Source organism: Hemicordylus capensis, chromosome 3, assembly GCF_027244095.1.
Source record: "Hemicordylus capensis ecotype Gifberg chromosome 3, rHemCap1.1.pri, whole genome shotgun sequence".
NCBI classification, from domain to species: Eukaryota; Metazoa; Chordata; class Lepidosauria; order Squamata; family Cordylidae; genus Hemicordylus; species Hemicordylus capensis.
The window spans coordinates 120276459-120298569 of record NC_069659.1 but is presented as its reverse complement, the minus strand read 5'-3'; the positions used below and the strand labels follow the sequence as shown (position 1 = coordinate 120298569).

At 43.9% G+C, this 22111-nt stretch overlaps 1 protein-coding gene across 3 annotated transcripts in view; it reads left to right on the top strand.

The window, feature by feature from the left end:
- Nucleotides 1-22111, top strand: part of WWC3 (WWC family member 3) — a 136042-nt gene that overhangs the window by 98934 nt on the left and 14997 nt on the right. For all 3 annotated transcript variants that reach the window (XM_053308470.1, XM_053308471.1, XM_053308469.1), the window contains exons 13-19: nucleotides 8147-8221; nucleotides 8797-8883; nucleotides 9777-9969; nucleotides 17987-18154; nucleotides 18340-18491; nucleotides 19074-19230; nucleotides 19634-19798. In XM_053308470.1, the coding sequence (XP_053164445.1) occupies nucleotides 8147-8221; nucleotides 8797-8883; nucleotides 9777-9969; nucleotides 17987-18154; nucleotides 18340-18491; nucleotides 19074-19230; nucleotides 19634-19798 (997 nt within the window). The remainder of the gene's footprint in view (nucleotides 1-8146; nucleotides 8222-8796; nucleotides 8884-9776; nucleotides 9970-17986; nucleotides 18155-18339; nucleotides 18492-19073; nucleotides 19231-19633; nucleotides 19799-22111) is intronic.

Below are 22111 nucleotides of genomic sequence, written 5' to 3'. Positions count from 1 at the left end.
GACTGTAGTCAGCATTAATCACAGTTTTGGTCAGACATAACTGACAATGGGAAACAGCAGGGAAGGAGATTGTGTTTTCTCTCTGGAGATCTGCATGCAGTGTGGATCATGTCAGAGCACAACCCGTGCTCCCACCAACACTGTAGAATCATATTGGGGGAAGGTAAGTTTTGTGCAGCCTTCTCCCCGTGTCCTAGTCAGTGTTCCCTCTAACAGGGATTCCCAAATGTTGTTGACTACAACTCCCAGAATCTCCAGCTGCAATGGTTTTTGCTTGGGGATTATGGCAGTTGAAGTCAACAATATCTGGGAAAGCCTGTTAAAGGGAACATTGCTTCCAGTTGTGTGAATAGCCTTAGTGTGTGGCTGTAATATTATTAAGTTGATTAATACAATTATTTGCCTGAAATACTAAAAATCTCAAGATGTCAGTATTTATGGAAAATGTCAAATATAAATATGTTTATATTTAATATGTTTGACATTTTAATTCTTTTTAAATGCATAACTGATTTAAAACCCTGCAATCAAAGTTGAACATGAGCAAGCAGTGCAAAAAAGCTGATTAAAAAGCTACTGCAATATTAGGCTGCATTAACAGAGGCAATAGCGCTCAGCTCATGAGAAGTAATAGATCTGGTCGTGATCCATTGCACTGATAAGAGTGAGTACTGTGCCTGCACGGGACTATTCAGGCAGAATTGACTAGCTCCTCACAGTGCTTTGCCCCATCCCTTGCACATGGTGCATTTCCTCAGTTTGGGCAGGCTACCGTTTTTCTCCTCAGTTCCTTTCTGACTGCCATTGTGTTGACACCTCAGACAAGAACAGTTTTCTGTGTAAAAAGAGTACAAAAATAGGTTAGTTTTTCACATGTTACGACTCGGACTGGACCATACTATTCTTATTCTAAATACTTTGAACTTAGGTGAAACGGATAGACGGTTTATTCGGTTACGACCTTGGATTGGACTCTGACTTCAATTCACACACTTGATCTCCCCCCCCCCCGCCAATATTTCTCTATCCCGTTATGGAAAAGAAAAAGTCTCTTAAACGCTGTATTCGCTGAAGTGCTAAACTCCTGTCAGAGGACAACCATGATTTGTTTTTACTTTGTTTGTGGGAAGAACACAACACATCGACCTGTAAGATTTGTTTAACTTTCTCTCATCAAACAAGAAAAAAATACAGCACTACGTCTAAGAGCCTCCTTTTACAATGAAGCATTCTACCCTAGCACCCCAATGCCTAGATCTCCGATTGATGCTCCCGTGCACTCGACATCGGGCACGGTGTCGGAGTCTACATCTGGCACGATACTGAAGCCAAAGTCTGGGACTGTCACTGCGCAGTCTAAATCCTCAACCCAAGCTTCCACGTCAGCTTCTACTGGCACATTTAAAATGTCAAAGCTGCCTTCAGATTCTTCTCACTGTAAAAGGCACAAGTCCCAGCATCGGAGTTCCAATGCCAATGAGGCGACACAGCACAAGAAACATTGGGAGAAGAGTACACGGTCTGTCACTCAGGCTCAGTGTCAACTGTTGATGTCGATGGTTCCAATGGGTACTCAAGTCGCTCTTCCTCCGGATCTGCCAGCCCCGACCGTGTCATTAATCTTAGGTCATCGACCATGACATCGACTTAGGTCACCCCGTTGCCACCTCCTCCTTCTGTGACTTTGTTATCGACACAGGTGACCTCTCCACTGTCATGGTACCGAAGCAACCTCATAGTGTCCAAGAAGAAGGTACCTGTCCCTCGAATCGTGATGCTGACAGAAGACTCTGATTCATCTTTGACTGTGAGTTCATCTGCCTCTCCAAGTGGTACACTCCGATAACATTCCTCCAAATGAAGAGATGTGTTCGTACCATCATCAAATTTCTGAAATGGCTTCAAAACCTGGACTAGAATTAACAAAGCAAACTCTAGACATGGTAGTTCCTGTCTATAATTTTTCAGTTCCACTGCTTCAACCCAGCCTGTTCATATTCCAATGCTGCCAGTTATATCCAAGGCGGCTAAATCTGCCTGGCAAACTTCTGCTCCAACCTACAAGTGTCTGTAGAAGGAGACCAAGAGGGGCACAAGTTGGACATCTGAGGATGTAAAATTTATTCCACTCAATGCCTGGCGGTGAAAATAGCTATTTATACTGCCTGTTTTGCTAAATATACCCATTCCCTCTGCGATGATCTTTTCCAGGAGCAAGCTGACCTCGCCCCAGAAGAGTTCCTAGCAAAATTTTAATTATATCCACACCAAAGTGACACTCCTTACTCGACAACAGTTATCCAATGCCAAACACTTGGCAGAGACTGAGTCTCAACCCTAGCTAATATTATTGTATTGAGGAGGCACGTCTGGCTATGCTCTACTGCACTGCAGCCCGACATGAGAGACAGAGTGGAAAATTTGCCCTTTGATGGAAATGGTCTTTCTGTGAGATGACGGACTCCACTATGGAGTCCATCAAGAAATCAAAAACCACGGCAAAAACATTTTTGGCATCTACCCAATTGTACACTCCTAAGTACTGCCAATATGGCCGACGGCAGTACTCTTGTCTAGGGCCTTGCAGGGCCAGCACCCTAAACCTGCTGATCCCAACAAACAACATATTTGATCAGGGAATCAGTTCACCGGTTCACCTCACCCAAGAGTGTCTACCATCGACTTCTCTTCAAACTACCATCTTAGCTGCCTCCAACATCAGGCCAGCAAGTCATGCCATCACATGGTGCAACATAACATCAGACGGTTGAGTCCTTAGCATAGTCCAAATGGGCTATGCCATAGAGTTCCCTACCGGCATTCAATGGGATCAAGTATACACCTGCATCCCAATTACTGATGGAGGAAGTTCAGATTCTCTTGGACAAAGGGTTGGTATTGCCTGTTGGGTGGACAGATCAGTGGCAGCGGGTTTACTCCCACTACTTCCAGGTCCCCAAACGAGGCAGGGACTAAGGCCAATCATGGACCTGCAATGGCTGAACCATCATGTGGACATGCTCAAGTTTTGCATGGTAACATTACAGAGCATCCTTCCTCTTCTCCACGGGGAGGAATGATTCACAACATTGGATCTCCAGGACCCGTACTTCCACATCGGAATCCAACCCAACCACAGACAGCATCTAAGGTTTATGGTGGGTCACTATGTCTACCAGTACAATGTCCTGCTATTTGGGATGGTAACAGCACCCCACGTATTTACTAAATGCATGGCAATCATAGTGGCTCACCTTCGGGCACAGGGCCTAACTATTTTTCTGTACCTTGACGGCTGGCTCCTGGCAGGAAAACAACAAAAGAGTTAACTTTGCAGATCTCGACAGTCCTAAGTTTACTTGAAGATCTGGGCATTCAGGTCAACTGGTCAAAGTCCAGGCTAGAGCTTGTCAAGTGCATAGACTACGTTGGAGTAGTCCTCAGTGCACGGAAGCAGCATGCATTTCTCCCCAAGGAACACTTCCTCCTCATCAAGGCACCTTTGTGATGCAACCCAGACAAAAAGCCACCGAAGTTCAGAAACTACTGGGCCTGATGGCAGCATGCAACTTCACTGTGTACTTTGCCAAGCTACGTCTCTGGCATCTTCAACTTTGGTTCCTGTCTGTATTTTGTCCCAGTGTGGACAATGTGCAGATGCTCTTAACAATTCCACTGCCAATCCACAATCTTCGATGGTGGACGAAACAGATCACTCTGCTGTCCGGAGTCCCCGTTTGCATACCCCAACCTTCTGCCTGGTTGATGATGGATGAATCCTTACAGGGCTGGGGAGCTCATTGCAGGGATCTACAAGCTCAAGGCCTGTGGTCACCAAGCCAAAGCCAGATGCACATACACTTCTTGGAGCTCCTGGTAGTGTTTCAGGTGTTCAGATCCTTCCAGCCATCCCCAACAGGCAAGCTAGTCCAAGTCAGCCTAGATAATACTGCGGTGATCGCTTACTTAAATCGTCAAGGAGGGATGGTCCCCCACTCCTTTGCATGCTCAGTCTGCAAATTTGGAACTGGGCCATAAGAAGACAGATAGGCCTGGTCGTGATTCACATCAAAGGAGTGGAGAACACCTTGGTGGACCATCTCAGCAGGTCCTCACTTTATCTACAGCAACACGAATGGGAGGTCAATCTCCAGAACCTCCCATCCATTGTTCTGGGCCTGGGGTACACCAGAGATTGACCAATTTGCAATTCTTGTGAACAAAAAGTGCCCCCTATACTGCTTGAGGGCTGGCATTGGCCACGGCTCCAGAGGTGATGCTTTCTAATTCAACTGGGATCGAAGGTTTCTATACATTTCCCCACCTTACCCTCTGTTGAACAGAGTTCTAGCAAAAATCCTTCAGGAATCTACAAACTGCATCTTGATTGCTCCATGGTGGCCCCAACAGCCATGGTTTCAGCAAGCACTCAGACTTTCAAAAGGCCGCTACCGGCATCTGCCTCAACGTGAAGATCTTCTCCTGTAAGAAAACGGAAGGCTTTGCCACCCCAACCTAAGGACTATAAATTTAACCACATGGAGGATAGGATCCTGAATGACATCCTCCTCAATGACAGAAATAAATCTCGTGTCAACTACAACAGCAAGTGGAAACTGTTCCAACTTCATGCTCAGGAATACAGCTTCCTGCCTCATAAGGCTACCTCCCGGGAGGTCTTGCTTTACCTCATATCTCTGAAGCACAGTAACGTGGCCAGTGTTTCCATCAGAGTTCACGTGGCTGCTATTTCTGCTCACTATCCCGGATAGGACGAGGAAACCGTCTTCTCTCATCTGGATTCAAAGAGATTCCTTAAGGGGTTAAACAACCTTTACCCGCCTATCCAGTGCCCCATTGATCAATGGAGCCTCCATTCAAGCCCATGGATACATCACCTTCTAAGTTGATAATGCTGAGAACAGCCTTTTTATTAGCCATAATGTCTGCTTGCCATGTCAGGGAGCTAAATGCTCTTCGAATAGATGTCCCCTGTGCAGAGTTTCATGAGAACAAAGTGGTGCTTCACTTGGACTCCAAATTCAGGCCTAAAGTAATCACTGACTTCTATATTAATAGTGACATCATTTCAGAATGATGTCACTATTCACATACCTTCTTCCGGAACCCCCTGATGCTACTCGAGTGCTTGTTGCATTCCCTAGATGTAAAATGTGCTCTTCTCTTCTACTTGAAACTGACCAAGCCCTATAGAAAGACGAAAAGGCTTTTTGATATTTTGTAACATGGAAGGTTACCAAATATCAAGACAGAGACTGTCCCACTGGGTTGTGGATCTGATATTTCTGGCTTAGAAGCACCAGAAAGTGGACCCTCCTAAAACCATAGGCACCCATTCCACTAGGGCGTATGCGGCTTCTGCTGCCCATATGGCAGGAATCAAGTTCAGAGATAACTGCACTGTAGTAACCTGGTCCTCTGAGCTTACCTTTGTCAAGCCTTACACATTGGACCTTTGCTCTGCAGCTCAGGCCAATTTCAGGAGGGGTGTGCTGAAAAGGGTCATACCTTAGCATACTACGCCCACTTCCAGACTGACAGCTTGTTAGTCACCCACTCATATGAGTGCAATGGATCACGCTCCAGATAAACAGGTTGCTCACCTATAACTATTGATCTGGTAGTAATCATAAGACACACACACACACCCCGGTACTGCTGCAACATGCAAAGTGACAATATGTATATCTGCAGAATTTAAAAGACACAAAAATGTAACTCTACTTCCATACGATGTTTGGATTCCAATATCGGTCCTCTAGGAACTGAGGAGAAAATGCTAGCCTGCCCAAACTAAGGAAATGTGCCATGTGCAAGGTGTGGGGCTAAGAGCTTTGAGGAGCTAGTCAATTCTGCCTGAATGGTCCCGCACAGGTGCAGTATCCACTCTTATGAGTGCAACAGATCTCTACCAGATCAAAAGTTAAAGGTGAGCAACCCATTTTTCCACTCTATTCTGTGCTGGTCATACTTCACTTGGGATATTCTGTCCAGTTCTGGGTACTGGCTGAAAGGAGAGTCTGCGGGGACCCTGCAGGAGCCGTCATGCAATCCTCCCAGTCACCTTGCATGTGCACTGTTGCACAGGGCAATTAGAGTTTGTAGTGCCCCTCGTCTTACTCAGTGACATGTCTGACAGAGCACTTGCAGAATATGTGGAGTGCTGCAAACACTGATGGTTCTTATGCAGCAGCACATGTGCAGGGTGCCTGGACGAACTGAGTCGGGGCTCCTGGCACATCCCCACATCCCCTTATATGCTTACTTCGTTAGGATGTCAGTCACTGTATTCTAAGGAAGACATTAATCAATTGAAATGGGTTCAAGGGGGGCAACAAAGATGGTGAGTGATCTGGAAACCAAGTCTTACAAGGAACAGTTAAATAAGAACATAAAAACAGTCCTGCTGGATCAGACCCAAGGCCCATCTAGTCAAGCATCCTGTTTCACACAGTAGCCCACCAGATGCCCCTGGGAAGCCCATAGTCAAGAGCTGAGGGCATGCCCTCTCTCCTGCTGTTACTCCCCTGCAACTGGTATTTAAAGGCCTCCTGTCTCTGAAGCTAGAGGTGGCCTATAGCCCTCAGACTAGTAGCCATTGATAGACCTGTTCTCCATGAACTTATCTAAATCCCTCTTAAAGACATCCAGACTGGTGGCTGTTACCACATATTGTAGCAGAGAAATCCATAGGTTAATTATACATTGTGTGAAAAAGTACTTTCTTTTGTCAGTCCTGAAGGAACTGGGTATGAGCCCCTGGTGGCGCAGTGGTAAAACTGCCGCCCTGTAACCAGAAGGTTACAAGTTCAATCCTGACCAAGGGTTCAAGGTTGACTCAGCCTTCCATCCTTCCGAGGTCGGTAAAATGAGTACCCAGAATGTTGGGGGGCAATATGCTAAATCATTGTAAACCGCTTAGAGAGCTCCGGCTATAGAGCGGTATATAAATGTAAGTGCTATTGCTAAATGTAAGTGCTATGTTTAGCCTACAGAATAAACGACTAAAAGGATATGTATTAGCTGTCCAAGTACATGAAGCAGGGGTGCACAAACAAAAAAAAGTAGTTCAGTTCGACTATGAATCTATTTGAATCGAACCATGTTGCTCCAAACCAGCTAAGTAGAACTGGCCAGCTCAGTCCGTTTGATTGAACCAGTGTGAGCGGTTTGTGCAGACATCCGATGAGGATTCTCCTTTACAAGTACAGGGGGTGGAGGCCCCTTCAAAAGGTAAGGAGATGCTGGACGGAGGCAGTGAGAGAGGGAAAAAGGTGCTTAATCAGACAGCACAGCTGCCAGATGTGTGGCTGCCACTCACTACCGCTCACCCTCCCATCATGACCCCAAGTGCGCATGTGCGGAGGCCGAATCAAGCCACAACTGAGCCGGGGGCTTAGTAAAAGAAGGAGGAGCATGCTTGGGGGCTGTGCCGGGAGGACACGTGGTGGTGCCAGCAGCTTCACTCCCCACCCCTCATGGTTGGCTCTGCACGGCTGCCCCTTACCATGCCGAACCAGGCCTGGTTCGGTTCAGTTGGTCCACAGTTGAATGTCCAAACTGGCCCTGGTTCAAGGCGAACCGCCCTAATCTGAAGGCTGTTGCTTTGCAGGACTGGACTTTTTCTCTGTTGCTCCCAAAGGCAGTAATAGAACTATGGCTTGGAATTACAAGGAAGCAGATTTGGGCTAGATATTAGGAAGAATGTCCTAACTGTAAGAGCTGTTGAACAGTGAAACAGTCTGGCTAGTGCAGTGGTGGGTTCTCCCTCTCTATAGGCTTTCAAACAGAAGCTGGACAGCCAGCTGTCAGGGATGCTGTAGAAGTTTTCTGCACTAAGCAGAAAGGGTGTTGAATTAGAAGACTTCCAAAGTCTCTGACCAAAATTCTACAAATGTTTATAATCACACAATATACTTTTAGCATTCACTGATGAATCACAGAGTTTAGTAGTTTATTCGATTCGTGATGTAGTTTAAATGTTTAATAGAAGCTTACCATCCAAATAAAGATTACTGCTAAGCAATGTGTATATTGTATACTGAATAGATCAGGTTCTTTATGATGGTAAAATAGCCACCTAGTGCTAGGGTCTCATTGTTTGTTTATCTTCCTTACAACATAGGAATGAGGAGGTTGAAGAATCAATTTACAGTGATGCTGTTAATAATGAAGAGCCTCAAATGCAAGTTGGATTTCTGTGAGTATTCTTGTCTCCCTTGGCCAATATTCATTGCTAAAATCCCCATGGATGCCAAGGTGCACAAGATCTGTAATTAAAGGTTTTACTCTCCAAGGCAGTGCTAAATGGTGAATGAATGAACATCATTACATCTCTTTCTAATTAGTATAGAACAGGGCTGCGCAACTTTGACCCTCCGGTTGTTGGCCTTAATCTCCCGTTATCCCTGAGTATTGACCACTGTGGCTGAGAATGATGAGAGTTTAGTCCAACAGCTGAAAGGCACTTGTTTATAAATGTGTCCTGAAACAGAGAGCTCTGTTGTGGTGTGGAGAAAATATCCTGCAGTAGCAAGTTGCTTCATCCAAGTGGTTCACCACAAAAAGATGCTGTGATTTGTGATGGTTTTGATGTGTACAAAAGCCTGTTTAAATAATATGACAGGGTGGAGGGGAGGAGAACTGGATATAAAATTCTCATTTGGATCTAACAATGCAATGCTGACTTGTAATAATGTTTCACTTTTGTGCTTCTATGCAGGCGCATATCAGTTGGCCCATATAAGGCAATTAATCTGACAACTTCTTTTTTAGACATGACAGTGGCAGTGAGTGTCTCCTGGTCCATGTGTTACAACTAAAGTATTTTACTGGGTTTGCTGTGAAAGAAGGCTGTAAAATGTAAGCTAATATTCCTCCATTGGTCTGTTTATTGCTTTCATCCCTTGAAATGTCAAAATACAGCACATCTATCTAAAATAACGAATGGATTTGCAATTTTGAATGTTTGAAATTGCAGTTGTTAGAACTCTTTATAGAAGTGAATGTCTTAAGGAAAAAATAAATTTTAAAACATATATGTTTCAAGAAATGTCTGAAATCTGGTGAATGTTTACGTCCAGAAATCACTGGTGAATGTTGGCAAACACCTAAATGTGGTTGTTGCCATTCATTATGGTATGCCTAAAAAGTGGAGAAATAGTTACTTGTTTTTGGACATCTGCATAATTCTTCTGGAATCATAAGCATTCACATGTGAACATGGACATGTATCAAATTTCAGGCATTTGCAGTAACTTTTAGTCCTTTTAATGCACTGCAGGTTAGCAAAGCACTTGTGTGGTGAGGAGACTCATATATACATTTAATGTATGATATTATGATGCCACCGGCTCATTTGGTGGCGATTCGTGACCGGGCTTTCTCTGTGGCTGCCCCAGGTCTTTGGAATATGCTCCCTACTGAAATAAGAGCATCTCCTTCTCTGTTTGTTTTCAGGAAGAACCTCAAGACTCCTGTTTTTGCAGGCTTTTAATTAGAATTAATTTTAATAATTTTAAAACTTCTTTTTAATATCTATTTTATTCTATTGTCTTTTTATGTATTTTAATTTGTAACTTTTAAATATTTTAAATGTTGTACACTTCCTAGAGATGTACACATAAGGTAGTATAAAAATATAGATATGTAATGTAATGTAATATTGAGTTACACTTTGTCTCATCTTATTTAAAAATTTAAAATATTAAATTATAATTTAATTATATTTTGCTTTCCTTTTTGTCTATTTTTAGACATGTGAGAATATACTTACCATCACTTGAGTCAGGCACATCAACTACTTACTGCTCACGAGCTTTGGAATTCCAAACTCCCTTAATATTTAACGAAGTATTTCAAATCCCTGTACATTCAAGTATCTTGAAACTAAAATCACTGCAGCTTTATATCTGTTCAGTTGGCGAGCACCAGCCAGAAGAATTGTTGGTAAGAGGGTACCTCTTTATTAAAATTCTGTTATAAATGCATTTAAAATAGTACATGAGTGAAGTGGTCTCCAATTTTTTCATATTCTTGTATTCAGATATGACACCAATTTAATGTTATTTAATGTAAATGTTATTACATATCAAATGTAATTTCCTTTTTGTGGATTATAAGCACTGTAACAGTCTTAACAGAGACTTAGGATCTGGATAGTGGTTCCATCATCCATAAATAGTGGGTTCTGCTCCTGCGCAGATCAGCTTCGGGTAGAATTTGTTAGCTCCTTGCGACGCCAGCAACTGCCTGTCGCATGTGACTGTAGTAGCCTCTAGTGGCGGTTGGGCGTCTCTGCAATCAGTTTCTTTCTGACCGCCATTGTGATCAATACTCGGAGATAGTTGCTTCTCGAAGAAAGTTTGTTTTTTTATTATTTGGACTTCTGAACTTTGAACACGGACTTTGACAACTCTTACGGATACTCCTTTGGACTTGGCGTTATTTCGGATCATTTGGCTTAAATTTTGCATACGGACTCGGCTTCCTTCACAGACACTCCTTTGGATTTGTTGTAATCTCTGATTTCCCCCTCTGACGACGGAACGGGCTCGGCATCCCTCACGGACACCCCTTCGGATTTGTTGCAATCTCTGATTTTTTCCGCTGACAACGAAACGGACGACTAATCTTTGAAAATGACTGAGAGATCTGGTAAGACAGATGGCTTGGGGAAGTCTGGGAGGGACAAGACAACCTTTAAGTGGTGCACAAACTGCCATGGGAAGATTCCCTCAACAGACAGCCATGCCCTCTGCTTGTTCTGTTTAGGAGAGAGGCATGACACAAAATCCTGCTTGGTCTGTGTTACTTTTAAAGAATCGTGCAGCACGCCTTAGGGCGTATTTGCTTGAGGAGTCTCTGGTGCCTAAGATGGCTACAGAGAGTACTGTGCCGAGTCCTGCTCCGAAAGGGCAGTCTAAGACCCCAAAGGAGGCTGGTTCCTCGAAATCGGCAGAGAGGGCCTCAACATCGAGTGCTTCTGCATCGAGGGCTATGACATCGAAAGCTGTGGCGTCGACCGCTTCGACCTCGACTGTATCAGACCCTTTTAAGCGACCGGAGGATCGCCATTCAAGCCACAAGAGGAAACACAGAGAAAAGCTTTCGAAGCAGGAGCTGCCTCCTAAGAAGCAGAAGCAGTTAGAGCCGGTTGTGGAGCACACTCCCTCGCCTTCGGGTCTACAGAATTACGTCATCCCTCGACGGCGAGCGGCTTCCTTATCCCCGGCGCCGACACCTCACCAGTCTCCATTGACTCCACTGTCTCGACATCGAGACCACTCGGCGTCGAGGGAGAATAGACAGGAGACGGCAGCACCTTCAATACCAACTTCTCAACACGGACACCACTCAGCATCAAGGCTGGCATCTACAGGCTTCGCTGCTCCGGAGTCGACGGTTGCAGTTATTCTTGACACCGAACTCAACATCGTACCAGACATCGACATCGTGCCCGACGTTGACCTCGGCGTCGTGCCCTATGAAGAGAAAGATTCAGGGGTCATCCAATTGCCAACATCTGGAATGTCCCCTGTGACCACGCCAGGGCAAAGAGAACTTTCTCCCGAAGGCAGGCTGGCACGCTTGCTTAATTCAGAGGAGAGTACACCTTCCACCTACACCTTTACTGGTTTCAGTGAAGGTGACTATAATGCTCTGCATATTCCTAAGACATCCTCTCTTTCAGCAAAGGCTACACCTGTCGTGGGTCTCCTACCCAGAGGTGGTTGGGGAGATTCCATAACAATATCTCAAGAGGATTACTCCCTTTTCACAAGATGGCTGGAAGAACGGGGACGTACCCCCCCATAAAAACACATAGCACGGAGACTGCCGTGCAAACTGTCATGCAAGCTACTAGAACTGAGACAGCTGTGCAAACTGCTGTGCAGCCTATGATTCCTGTGCAGCAGGCGGAGATGGCCGTCCAAGCCTCTGTACCAAGATCTACTCAACGTACGGTTTCGCTTCAGACGTACTTATCACGCAGACTAGAACTCACTCTGCCAACGCAGCGATCAATTTCGTTGCAGACTGATATGCCACTTACGTCGACCCAACTGTTGCTCTCCGTTCTCCACCAGGCAGCAACACAGACAGCTATGGAACCAGTTAGAGCGACCTCTACAGCTGTAGGCAACTCACCTGTTTCGTCTAGAGAAGATGTCGATGATGGTGATATTGAGGAGGACTATACCTCAGACTCAACAGAAGGAGATCCCGAAAATCCAGAGACACCTTCACTCCTGGATCCAGACTCGGATGTTGCAGCAGTTCCATCAATTTCTCCTAATGAGGAGATGAAAGGTTACCATCAGCAGGTAGCAGAAATGTCTCGAGTGCTGGGTCTACACCTCAAGGAAAAAACAGAGGACCCCGTTTATAATATGATGCGGTCTGCCGCGGGCCTCCAGCCGGTTTACCTGCCTATGCTGCCACATATTTCAAGGGCCGCTAAGTCGGCTTGGGAGGTATTACAGACTTCAACACCTACTTCCAAGCGATTGGAGGCTCTATATCGTATTCAAGAGGAGGAAAATACTTACCTGGTGCACCATCCCGCTCCAAATTCTCTGGTGGTAGATTGTGCGACAACAACTAAAGGCGGTAAGCGACATACAACACTGGCAGCTAAAGAAGTCCACAAGCTGGACATGCTTGGCAGGCGGACTTACTCGACCGCATGCTTGTCTATCAAGATAGCTAATTATGTAGCTTGCCAGGCAAGATATACGCGTTCCCTGTGGGAGGCTTTGTATGATCAGTGCGCTGCGCTGGAGCCAGGGGAGTTTGTCAAGAGGTTCGAGGCGATATTTGTGAAGACGACTGCAGCCACCCACCAACAATTGGCGAACGCAAAGCACCTAGCTGAGTCCGAGTCTCTGACTCTGACCTTTTCTATTGTTCTAAGAAGACATGCCTGGTTGCATGCAACGGGTCTCCAACAGGACATGAAGGATCAGATTGAGACACTGCCATTTGATGGTGCTGGTCTCTTCTCTGACAAAACGGATGACAACATGGAGCAGTGGAAGAAATCTCGGATTACAGCTCGGTCTTTCACTAATTCCAGATATACTGGTAAAAACAGACCTTACAGTCAGTATACTCAGTATGGGCAGTATCAAGCTCATCAGGGTTCCTATTGTCGTTCTGACAGGAGGGACTTCAAACGACCTTACCAACGTTTCGGCAATAACAACAGACAACCCTATTACCCGAGGAATAGGGCAATCCAAACTTCTCAAAATAAGAGAACGCCACAAGCAAAGCAGCAGCTTTGATCAGCCGCTGAGCCCACCAACACCAAGCAAAGTACCTCATCTAACCGAGATCAAGCATTTGAGTACCAGGAACACTATCTCCTTGAACACCGCCAGAGTAACCATCAAGCTGGCAAGCCATGCCCAAGCATGGCACCATATAACATCGGATCAGTGGGTCCTACGCATAGTTTCAACGGGATATGCGCTGGAGTTCAAGGAATACCCGCCGTTCCTGGGAGTGAAATACACTCCGGAAACACCGATATTGAGGGAAGAGGTGCAGAAGCTCTTAGTGAAGGGAGCGATCTCTCCGGTGAGGTGGGCTTTCAGTCGGACGGGATTTTATTCTCGCTACTTCCAAATCCCCAAGCGCGACGGGGGCATAAGACCTATAATGGATCTGCGAGGCCTGAATTAGTACATCGAAGTACAAAAATTCAGAATGACAACGTTGCAAGCCATCCTTCCACTCCTCCATGGGGAGAACTGGATTGCAACGCTCGACCTAAAGGATGCATACTTTCACATAGGCATTCAGCAGAATCATCGCAAGTATCTACGCTTCACCATGGGGAGCGAGATTTACCAATACAATGTGCTTCCGTTTGGGCTAGTCACCGCCCCCAGAGTGTTTACAAAATGTGTGGCAGTGATAATAGCCCATCTCTGAGTACAGGGTGTGTCCATATATCCGTATTTGGACGATTGGCTTCTGACAGCCGAGACAAAGGAACAATTGCTGAGGCACATAGACGTGGTGACGAACCTGCTGGAGAACCTGGGAGTGCAGATCAGTTGGGAGAAATCCTTTCTCAAGCCGGCAAATCACCTGCAGTACATTGGTGCAGAGTTGGATTTGTCAGCCCAGAAGGCATTCCTCCCAGTAGTTCGGTTTTCCCGTCTGCGTGCCCTGATTTACTGTTGTCAAGAGAACCCTGTACAAAAGGCAAAGACAGTACAGGTACTGTTGGGTCTAATGGTGTCCTGCACCACCACAGTCCTGTATGCGAGGTTACGGATGCGCAAACTACAGCTCTGGTTTCTGAGAGCCTACAAGCCGAGGTCCGAACCTCAGTCCAAGTGGGTGACTCTTCCACGGAAAGTTATAGAGTTGTTGAATTGGTGGACAAAAGAGTCGAATATGCTCAATGGCATTCAATTTTGCACACGGGAGCCTGCGTTGACAGTGACATCCGATGCCTCCATGCACGGCTGGGGGGCGCACTTGCTGCACCACAGAGCTCAAGGAGTATGGACTCCAAAGGAGAGACTCCTGCACATCAACTTCCTCGAACTGCTGGCTGTGTTCAGAGCCCTGGTCGCCTTTCAGGGAGAGCTTGTCGGGAAAACTGTCCAGTTACAGATGGACAATACGACAGCCATTGCTTATGTCAACAAGCAAGGTGGAACAGTGTCCAGGTCTCTATGCGATCTCAGTCTGCAGTTATGGAACTGGTGCATCTCACTCGGAATTTACCCCGTGGCCATTCATATCAAGGGCAGCATGAACTGTCTAGCAGACTCACTGAGCAGGGACCTAGTGTTGGAACAGCACGAATGGGAATTGCATCCAGAAGTGCTGGATCAACTATTCAAAGCTTGGGGCAGACCAGGGGTGGACCTATTTGCAACCACCGAGAACAGCAGGTGCGAGCATTACTGCTCACGGATGGGAGTCGGACCACTGAGCAAGGGCGATGCCTTTCAGTATCTCTGGAGCCAGGAGCTATTTTATGCTTATCCACCCACGCCCTTACTGCCCAGGGTGGTGGCCAAGTTACTACACGACCAAACGAGAGCAATAGTGCTTGCGCCATGGTGGCCAAGGCAGCCGTGGTACACACAGCTACTCAGACTATCGGGAGGAAATTACAGGAGACTCCCCGAGTGGACAGATCTAGTCACTCAAGATCAAGGTAGGGTGGTGCACCCCAACCTGTCTGTACTGAATCTCACAGCGTGGAGGATAGGCTTCTGAGGAAGATCCTCCTAAATACCCGTAAGCAGTCCACAAGACGAAGCTACAGGGCGAAATGGTGTAGGTTCACTGCACATGCTGCCTCCAAAGGCTATGACCCTAGGGAGGCGAGTCTGAAAGCCGTCCTTCTCTACCTGACCACTCTGAAGCAGAGCAGACTAGCAAACGTGTCTATTAGGGTTCATATGGCGGCGATATTGGCGCACCACGACGGGTGGGATGGCAAGACGGTCTTTACCCATCCACGTTGTAAGGACTTTTTAAGAGGCATCAATAATCTATATCCTCCAGTGTGGCAGCCGGCCGAGAAGTGGAGCCTCTCCTTAGTTCTTTCATCTCTGACGGAAGCTCCCTTTGAACCACTAGCTACGGCATCTCTAAAACACCTGACCCTAAAAACTCTGTTCTTAGTGGCAGTAACCTCCGCCAGACGCATAAGTGAACTGCGTGCACTTCGTATAGACAAACCCTATATAAAATTCTACCCAGAAAGGGTTGTCATGCGCTTGGATCCTGAATTCCAGCCTAAAGTAGTGACTGATTTTGACCTGAACGCCGATATTGTACTACCTACCTTTTTTAGGGATCCAACTTCTCCCCTCAAACATGCGATGCATTCGCTAGACGTCCGACAGGCTCTTCTGTTCTATTTGAAGGCCACGAGTGCTATACGTAAAACACATCGGATGTTTATAGACTTACAGGGGAAGTTCAAGGGGTGTTCACCAACCCGACAGAAACTTTCCTTTTGGTTGGTGGAGTTGATTAAACTAGCGTATGACCAGCAGGGGGTCAGTCCCCCCAAAACAATTAAAGCACACTCTACTAGAGCTTACGCCACATCGGTGGCACATTTGGCTGGCATCCGTTTCGCTGACATCTGCACGGCGGCAACGTGGTCATCACATCAGACATTTGTGAAACACTACTCTATAGACATACGAGCAGCAAAGGCTGCCGACTTTGGACGGGCAGTTTTAAAGAGGGTGTTACAGTGACTGGCAGATTATGCCCACCACCAGTTGGGTAGCTCACAATTCACCCACTATTTATGGATGATGGAACCACTATCCAGATAAACAGGTTGCTTACCTGTAACAGATGATCTGGTAGTGGTTCCATCATTCATAACGCCCTCCCTGCCGTCCCCACATCTGAAATGACAAGCCACTGTAACAGAAACATCGTACGGCCATGTCGGCCATCAAGAAACTGATTGCAGAGACACCCAACCGCCACTAGAGGCTACTACAGTCACGTGCGACAGGCGGTTGCTGGCGTCGCAAGGAGCTAACGAATTCTACCCGAAGCTGATCTGCGCAGGCGCAGAACCCACTATTTATGAATTATGGAACCACTACCAGATCATCTGTTACAGGTAAGCAACCTGTTTTTATCATGGGATGCTCATTTACAGTATCCATTGTACTAAATATTGGTTTGTTCTGCTCAGATTTTGTTCTACTACATTCAACAAATACAGATTTTTTCACTTATGTCCTTAAGCAGATTCAGTTCAACACTATAAATAACTGCATACTTTATTTGTACATTACTATTTTATAACAAGATATGACTAAGTAATTTAGTACATTAGTAGAAGTAGTTTTTAAAAACTAGATAATTTTAATTCACCCAATTAAAAATGAAACACAGTGAACACACTGCCCTGAAATGCAGTCATACACCTCTCCCTTCTTGTCCCTTCCCTAGGAAGCTTCCATTTGCAGTTTGTAATACATTGCAATTTCCCATTATGTCCAAATGAAGGAAAATTGTGTTTATACAAATACAGCTTGCTAACTAACTAAGATATCAAACCAGGATCTGATCCTAGTTCATTAATATAGTGAACCAGGTCATTGTTGCCATAGTGACCTCATTCCAAACCATGGATTGTGCCAACCATGATTTAGAATCCAAACTTGTTGGTCTGGATTTGGTAGTTTAGGTCCGCACAAACTGTATCCTAATTCAGATAAGACAGATATCCTTTTGAGATCCAGAACTGTTTATAGATGACAGCTGTGGCCAAAAGTGCTTTTACTCAGTTTTGTTTGCCACCTGCAGCACTGTGAATCTAGCTTCAGTGACCCATGCCTTAGGCCCATCCAGATTAGACTATGGTAATGCTTTCCCAATGTGAGACCCTGTTTGATTTGGAACCTAAAACCTGGTACAGAATGCAGCTGCCAGAACATTAACTGGAGTAAAATGTAAGACTCGCGTCATCTTGTATCAGTGCACTGATCACCAGTTTAGAGCTCAGTTCAAAGTTTCTGGTTTTGGGCCACTATGTGACTGTGGTATTACTGCTCACATTGCTGCTGTTTATGGTTAATGTTTGTGTTTGTCTGATATTAAAATAAATTCCCATTTCATCCAAGGATGTCAGTATTTATGTAAAATGTAAAATATGCAAATAAAGTTTAACATATGAGAGGTTTTTTAAAATGGGGAAATGGTTGGGACATAAAGGAAGAATATAACATCAGTTTGTGCCATTTTATCTTTGAAAATCCTGTTGTGGGGATGAAGAACATCTGTGAAGTGAATTTTGGGCAAGGGAGAAGGAAGTGCATATGCAGTGTATACATACATACCCTTTTTGTCATTCAAATGAGAATTTCCTGTTACAAGGAATAGTCTTGAAGTTAGGAAAATGTTTTCTCTTTCATTATTAGATTTTACTCATTTTGTGTTAACATCTTCATAGGGTATTGCGCAAATTAGCCTAGCTGATTATGAGAGTTCCAGTGAGATGCAGCTTCACTGGTACCCTATCCAGATCTTCACTGGTTCAGATCAGCAGCAGACAAAGGAAGAATTTAAGTGTGAAGAAAGCACTTCTCTATGTTCTGAAAATAAGACAACAGTGAAAATGGTATGGTCATATATGAACTTAGTTTTTCATGTATATTTCCTTGTGTGTTGAGAAACTTGTTACTAGTATTTCTTTAGTGAGAGCTGCTGTTTGGTCATTCCTATTATCCCTGCGAAAAGTTAACTTCAATTCTTCTGTTCAAGAAGGAGAGTCACACTTGATTTGAACTTCATTTTCTGTTCTAGGATGCTGTGACTGCACTGTTAGCTAGGACCACAGCTCAGCTGGAAGCTGTGGAGAGAGAGCTGGCAGAGGAGAGAGTTAAATTGGAGTATACAGAAGAGGAAATAGTAGAGATGGAACAAAAGGAAGATCAGCTAGAAGCTGTATCTGAGAGGTAATAGTTTTGAGATATGCTTAATTTTGTTAAAGTATAAAGGATGTTACATGCCACATTTTGGAAAGTAAGTTAAAGTAGATGTAAGCATTAGTTATTATATGATGTATGAACAGAAAAAGGCACAATTTAGTTTTTTATGCCCAGATTTAAGCAGACAAAACCTAGTTTTGGGGGGTAAATGTATTTTAAATGTATTAAATGTATTTTAAATGTATTAATGTATGTATGTATGTATTAAATGTATTTTAAATGTATTAATAAATGTATTTTAAAATCAGTGCAAAACCCTGCTTTATCCAATGGAAGGAGTTTACCCCCCCCCCCAAAAAAAAAGGTCTTGGAAAACTGGTCTTGTGATTGCCCTCATAATAACTTCTTCTGTGTCTGAAGTACTACTTTATGGTGCTTGGATATTGCTTCTTGTTGGCCTCATAAACGTATGTGTTAGTTTTTGGAGCAATTATCCACTTATTTCAGATTGACATACACTGCAAAACCAAACATACAAAAATCAACAGGAAATAAATTACCTGGAAGTTCTCAGTATTTGTATTTATCTTCTTAATCTTTTATTTGCAGGAGTTGGCAAGCAGAATCAGTTGATAGTGGATGTAGTAATTGTTTGCAGACCAGTCCTCAGCCAGAGGCCTGTTGTGGTGAATCATTACATGGTCATATCTTTGCACCTAAGACAGATCAGTATACCTCTGGAAAAGTCCATCTGCCAGCTCTCAAGGCAAGTGTAGTATAATGCTTGAAATTAGTCCTCTCTACTCCATTTTTTGCTATCCCACAACTGGCTAAGTCTGGGATATCTCCGTAGCCATATGCCCACATTTACTCTCCCTGGTCCCTTGCCTTTAATACTCTGATTGTTCGGCTGTTAATTAACCAGGGCTCTTGGGGATATTCTGGTGACACTATTCATGGATCCATGTTCTTAAAACATTTTGATGTTGTCTGGCTGAAATCGTGCAATCTGTCAGAACAATCTGTTAATAATTTGATATAATTATGATATAGAAATCAAACTTGCACTGCAGATGCTCATTAAAATTTGATAAGCTGAATGAAAAGTTATTAGGTTTTTGTTTTTTGGAAGATAAACCTTAAAACTGTGGCTTTGAATCTGACTGTAGGTGGACAAGGAGACCAATACGGAAGATCTCTTCCCAGAAGAAATAGCTTTGCAGCATAAAAACAGAACTGGCCGTCGATCCCGAGGGTCTGCATTTGTTCGCAGTAGCACTATTGTTCGCTCTCAGACATTCTCACCTGGTGCACGAAGTCAGTATGTTTGCCGAGTGAGTAGAAATTATTTATGATATTGCCTTAGAATGAACAGTTTTGCGCTGTGACTTATCTGAATTATATTTATAATACTGTATCATTTGCTTTACATTTGGACCTTTTCCTTGACAGTAGAGCAACTGCTTTTCATTTATTAGGGCACATGTTCAATTCTCAGTATTCTCCATTAAGAACTTTTAGCAGAGTTAGGGAACATATCTGCCTGAGGCCTGGGAGAACTATGTTCAAAACCTGCTTCTAGTTAGGAAACACAGTCCTGGCTAGATATTTTTCCAGCACTTGAATGCACAGGCAGATGTAGGAGAAAACTCATACCATTTGGAAGCCACCAAGTGTTGGAAATTCTCCCCACACCCATTCCAAAACTGTACAAATGGTTGATTTGGAACTGGAAAACCATTTGTGTGTACTTTCATAGAGAGCTGATACATAGTCATGCAGCCTCTAGTTTGTGCAACTGGAATGCAACACAGGTTTACTGTGAAAGTTTTGCACTAGCCCAGTGTTTTCTTGCAAGCTCTCCATAGCTCTGTATGTTAGCAGTTTTTAAATTGGTGCAGCTTCTTGGTTTCCTCCCTCTATCTATCTATCTATCTATCTATCTATCTATCTATCTATTTATTGCATTTATATACCACCTTTCATTAAAAGAAAACCCCAAGGCGGTATATAACTGTGAATGTTCTTTTACTAGGGTTCCTATAGTTCTTGCTGTTTTTAGGGTGCAAGTACAGTACCTGCTACTGTATCTGCTTTTATGAAAATTGTTAGAAGGTGCAGCAAACCATATTACTGGTAGTTGTTTTTTAATTTTCTTATTTTAAAAAACCCTACTAATTGCTTTACAATGTAGATTTTCACATGAAATACTTTGGCAGACTGCCTTTGGAGATGTACTTGTCATTAGTCTTCCAGAGTTCTTCCTAGCGAATGCCATGATCTAAATGGTGATCCAGTATCCTTCACAATGTGAATTTTGCACCTGTTCAATAGTCCCCTTGGAAGGATTTCAAGCTCTTTGCAGTGCTCTGAAACTTCACCCTTGGTGCACAGAGTGCATTTGGTATCCTTGGCGCCAGAGCATTTAGTCTCTTAGTTCCTTCTCGACAACCATCACAAATAGTTCCCTTGTTTTTCGCTCCTCATGTTCAGTTCCTGAAAGACACAATTTAAGGTTTGCTTTATTTAGTTACACTGAACTCAGACTGTTCACTCTGACTGCTCCTTGTCTAACATTTGGGATTTGGCTCTAATGGACTCAAAGAAGACTTTTAAGCGGTGTTCTTCTTGACACTGAACCCTCCCCTCTTCCAATACAAATGACCTTTGTTTGCTCTGTCTTGGGGAAGATCATCATATTCACCCCTGTAAAATTTGCCTCTCCTTTTCCAAACAAACTTGAAAAAGCAGAGCATTGTGCTTATTGTGCGGGAACATTATACAATGATTTGGAAACATGGGATTTTTGTGATGAAAGCAAACCACTTATCTAATTATCTTCAGAATACCTCTAAAAACAAGAAAAAAACATCTTGGCAGTCTGAGAATTTGCTCTGTTTTTTTTAATAAACTCTCATTAAAGTAGAAAGTTAATATTTTGTATATTTTATAATGTAAAAGAAATATTCATGTCTGTTAAACCAACAGATAAGGTAATTAACTAGTTAGGCAGTGATTTAACTCATTTTATAACATTAAAATGTAATTCAACATTATCAGAGGTTTGTGGGGGGAGTTGCATGTTCAAGAAACCAGCTGAACCCCAGCTGATCATGACATTTCCCTAGTTATAAGCGTTTGTGGTTGTTTTTGTTATGTACAAGTTTGTTTAATATAGTTTCCAATTTGTGGTTTTTTTGTTTCAGAACCTCAGAGCCACTTAAATATTGTTGATACTGTTTTCGTTGATTAACAATGGAAGGCGTTTCCCACCCTGAAGTTTGTGGAGCTAAAGTAGCAAGATATGACAATAACTGCTCGCTTTGTATCATCTATCCGAGAGAGACAAATGAGGCATTGGTGGAGAAGCCTGTTTCTATATTATTATGATTATTAATTTGATTTCTATATTGCCCTTCCAAAAATGGCTGAGGGCGGTTTACACAGAGAAATAATAAATAAATAAGATGGCTCCCTGTCCCCAAAGGGCTCACATTCTAAAAAGAAACACAAGATAGACACCAGCAACAGTCACTGGAAGTTGTGCTGGGGGTTGATAGGGCCAATTGCTCTCACCCTGCTAAATAAAGAGAATCACCACAGTAAAAGGTGGCTCTTTGCCCAGTTAGCAGGGGATATCCTATGAA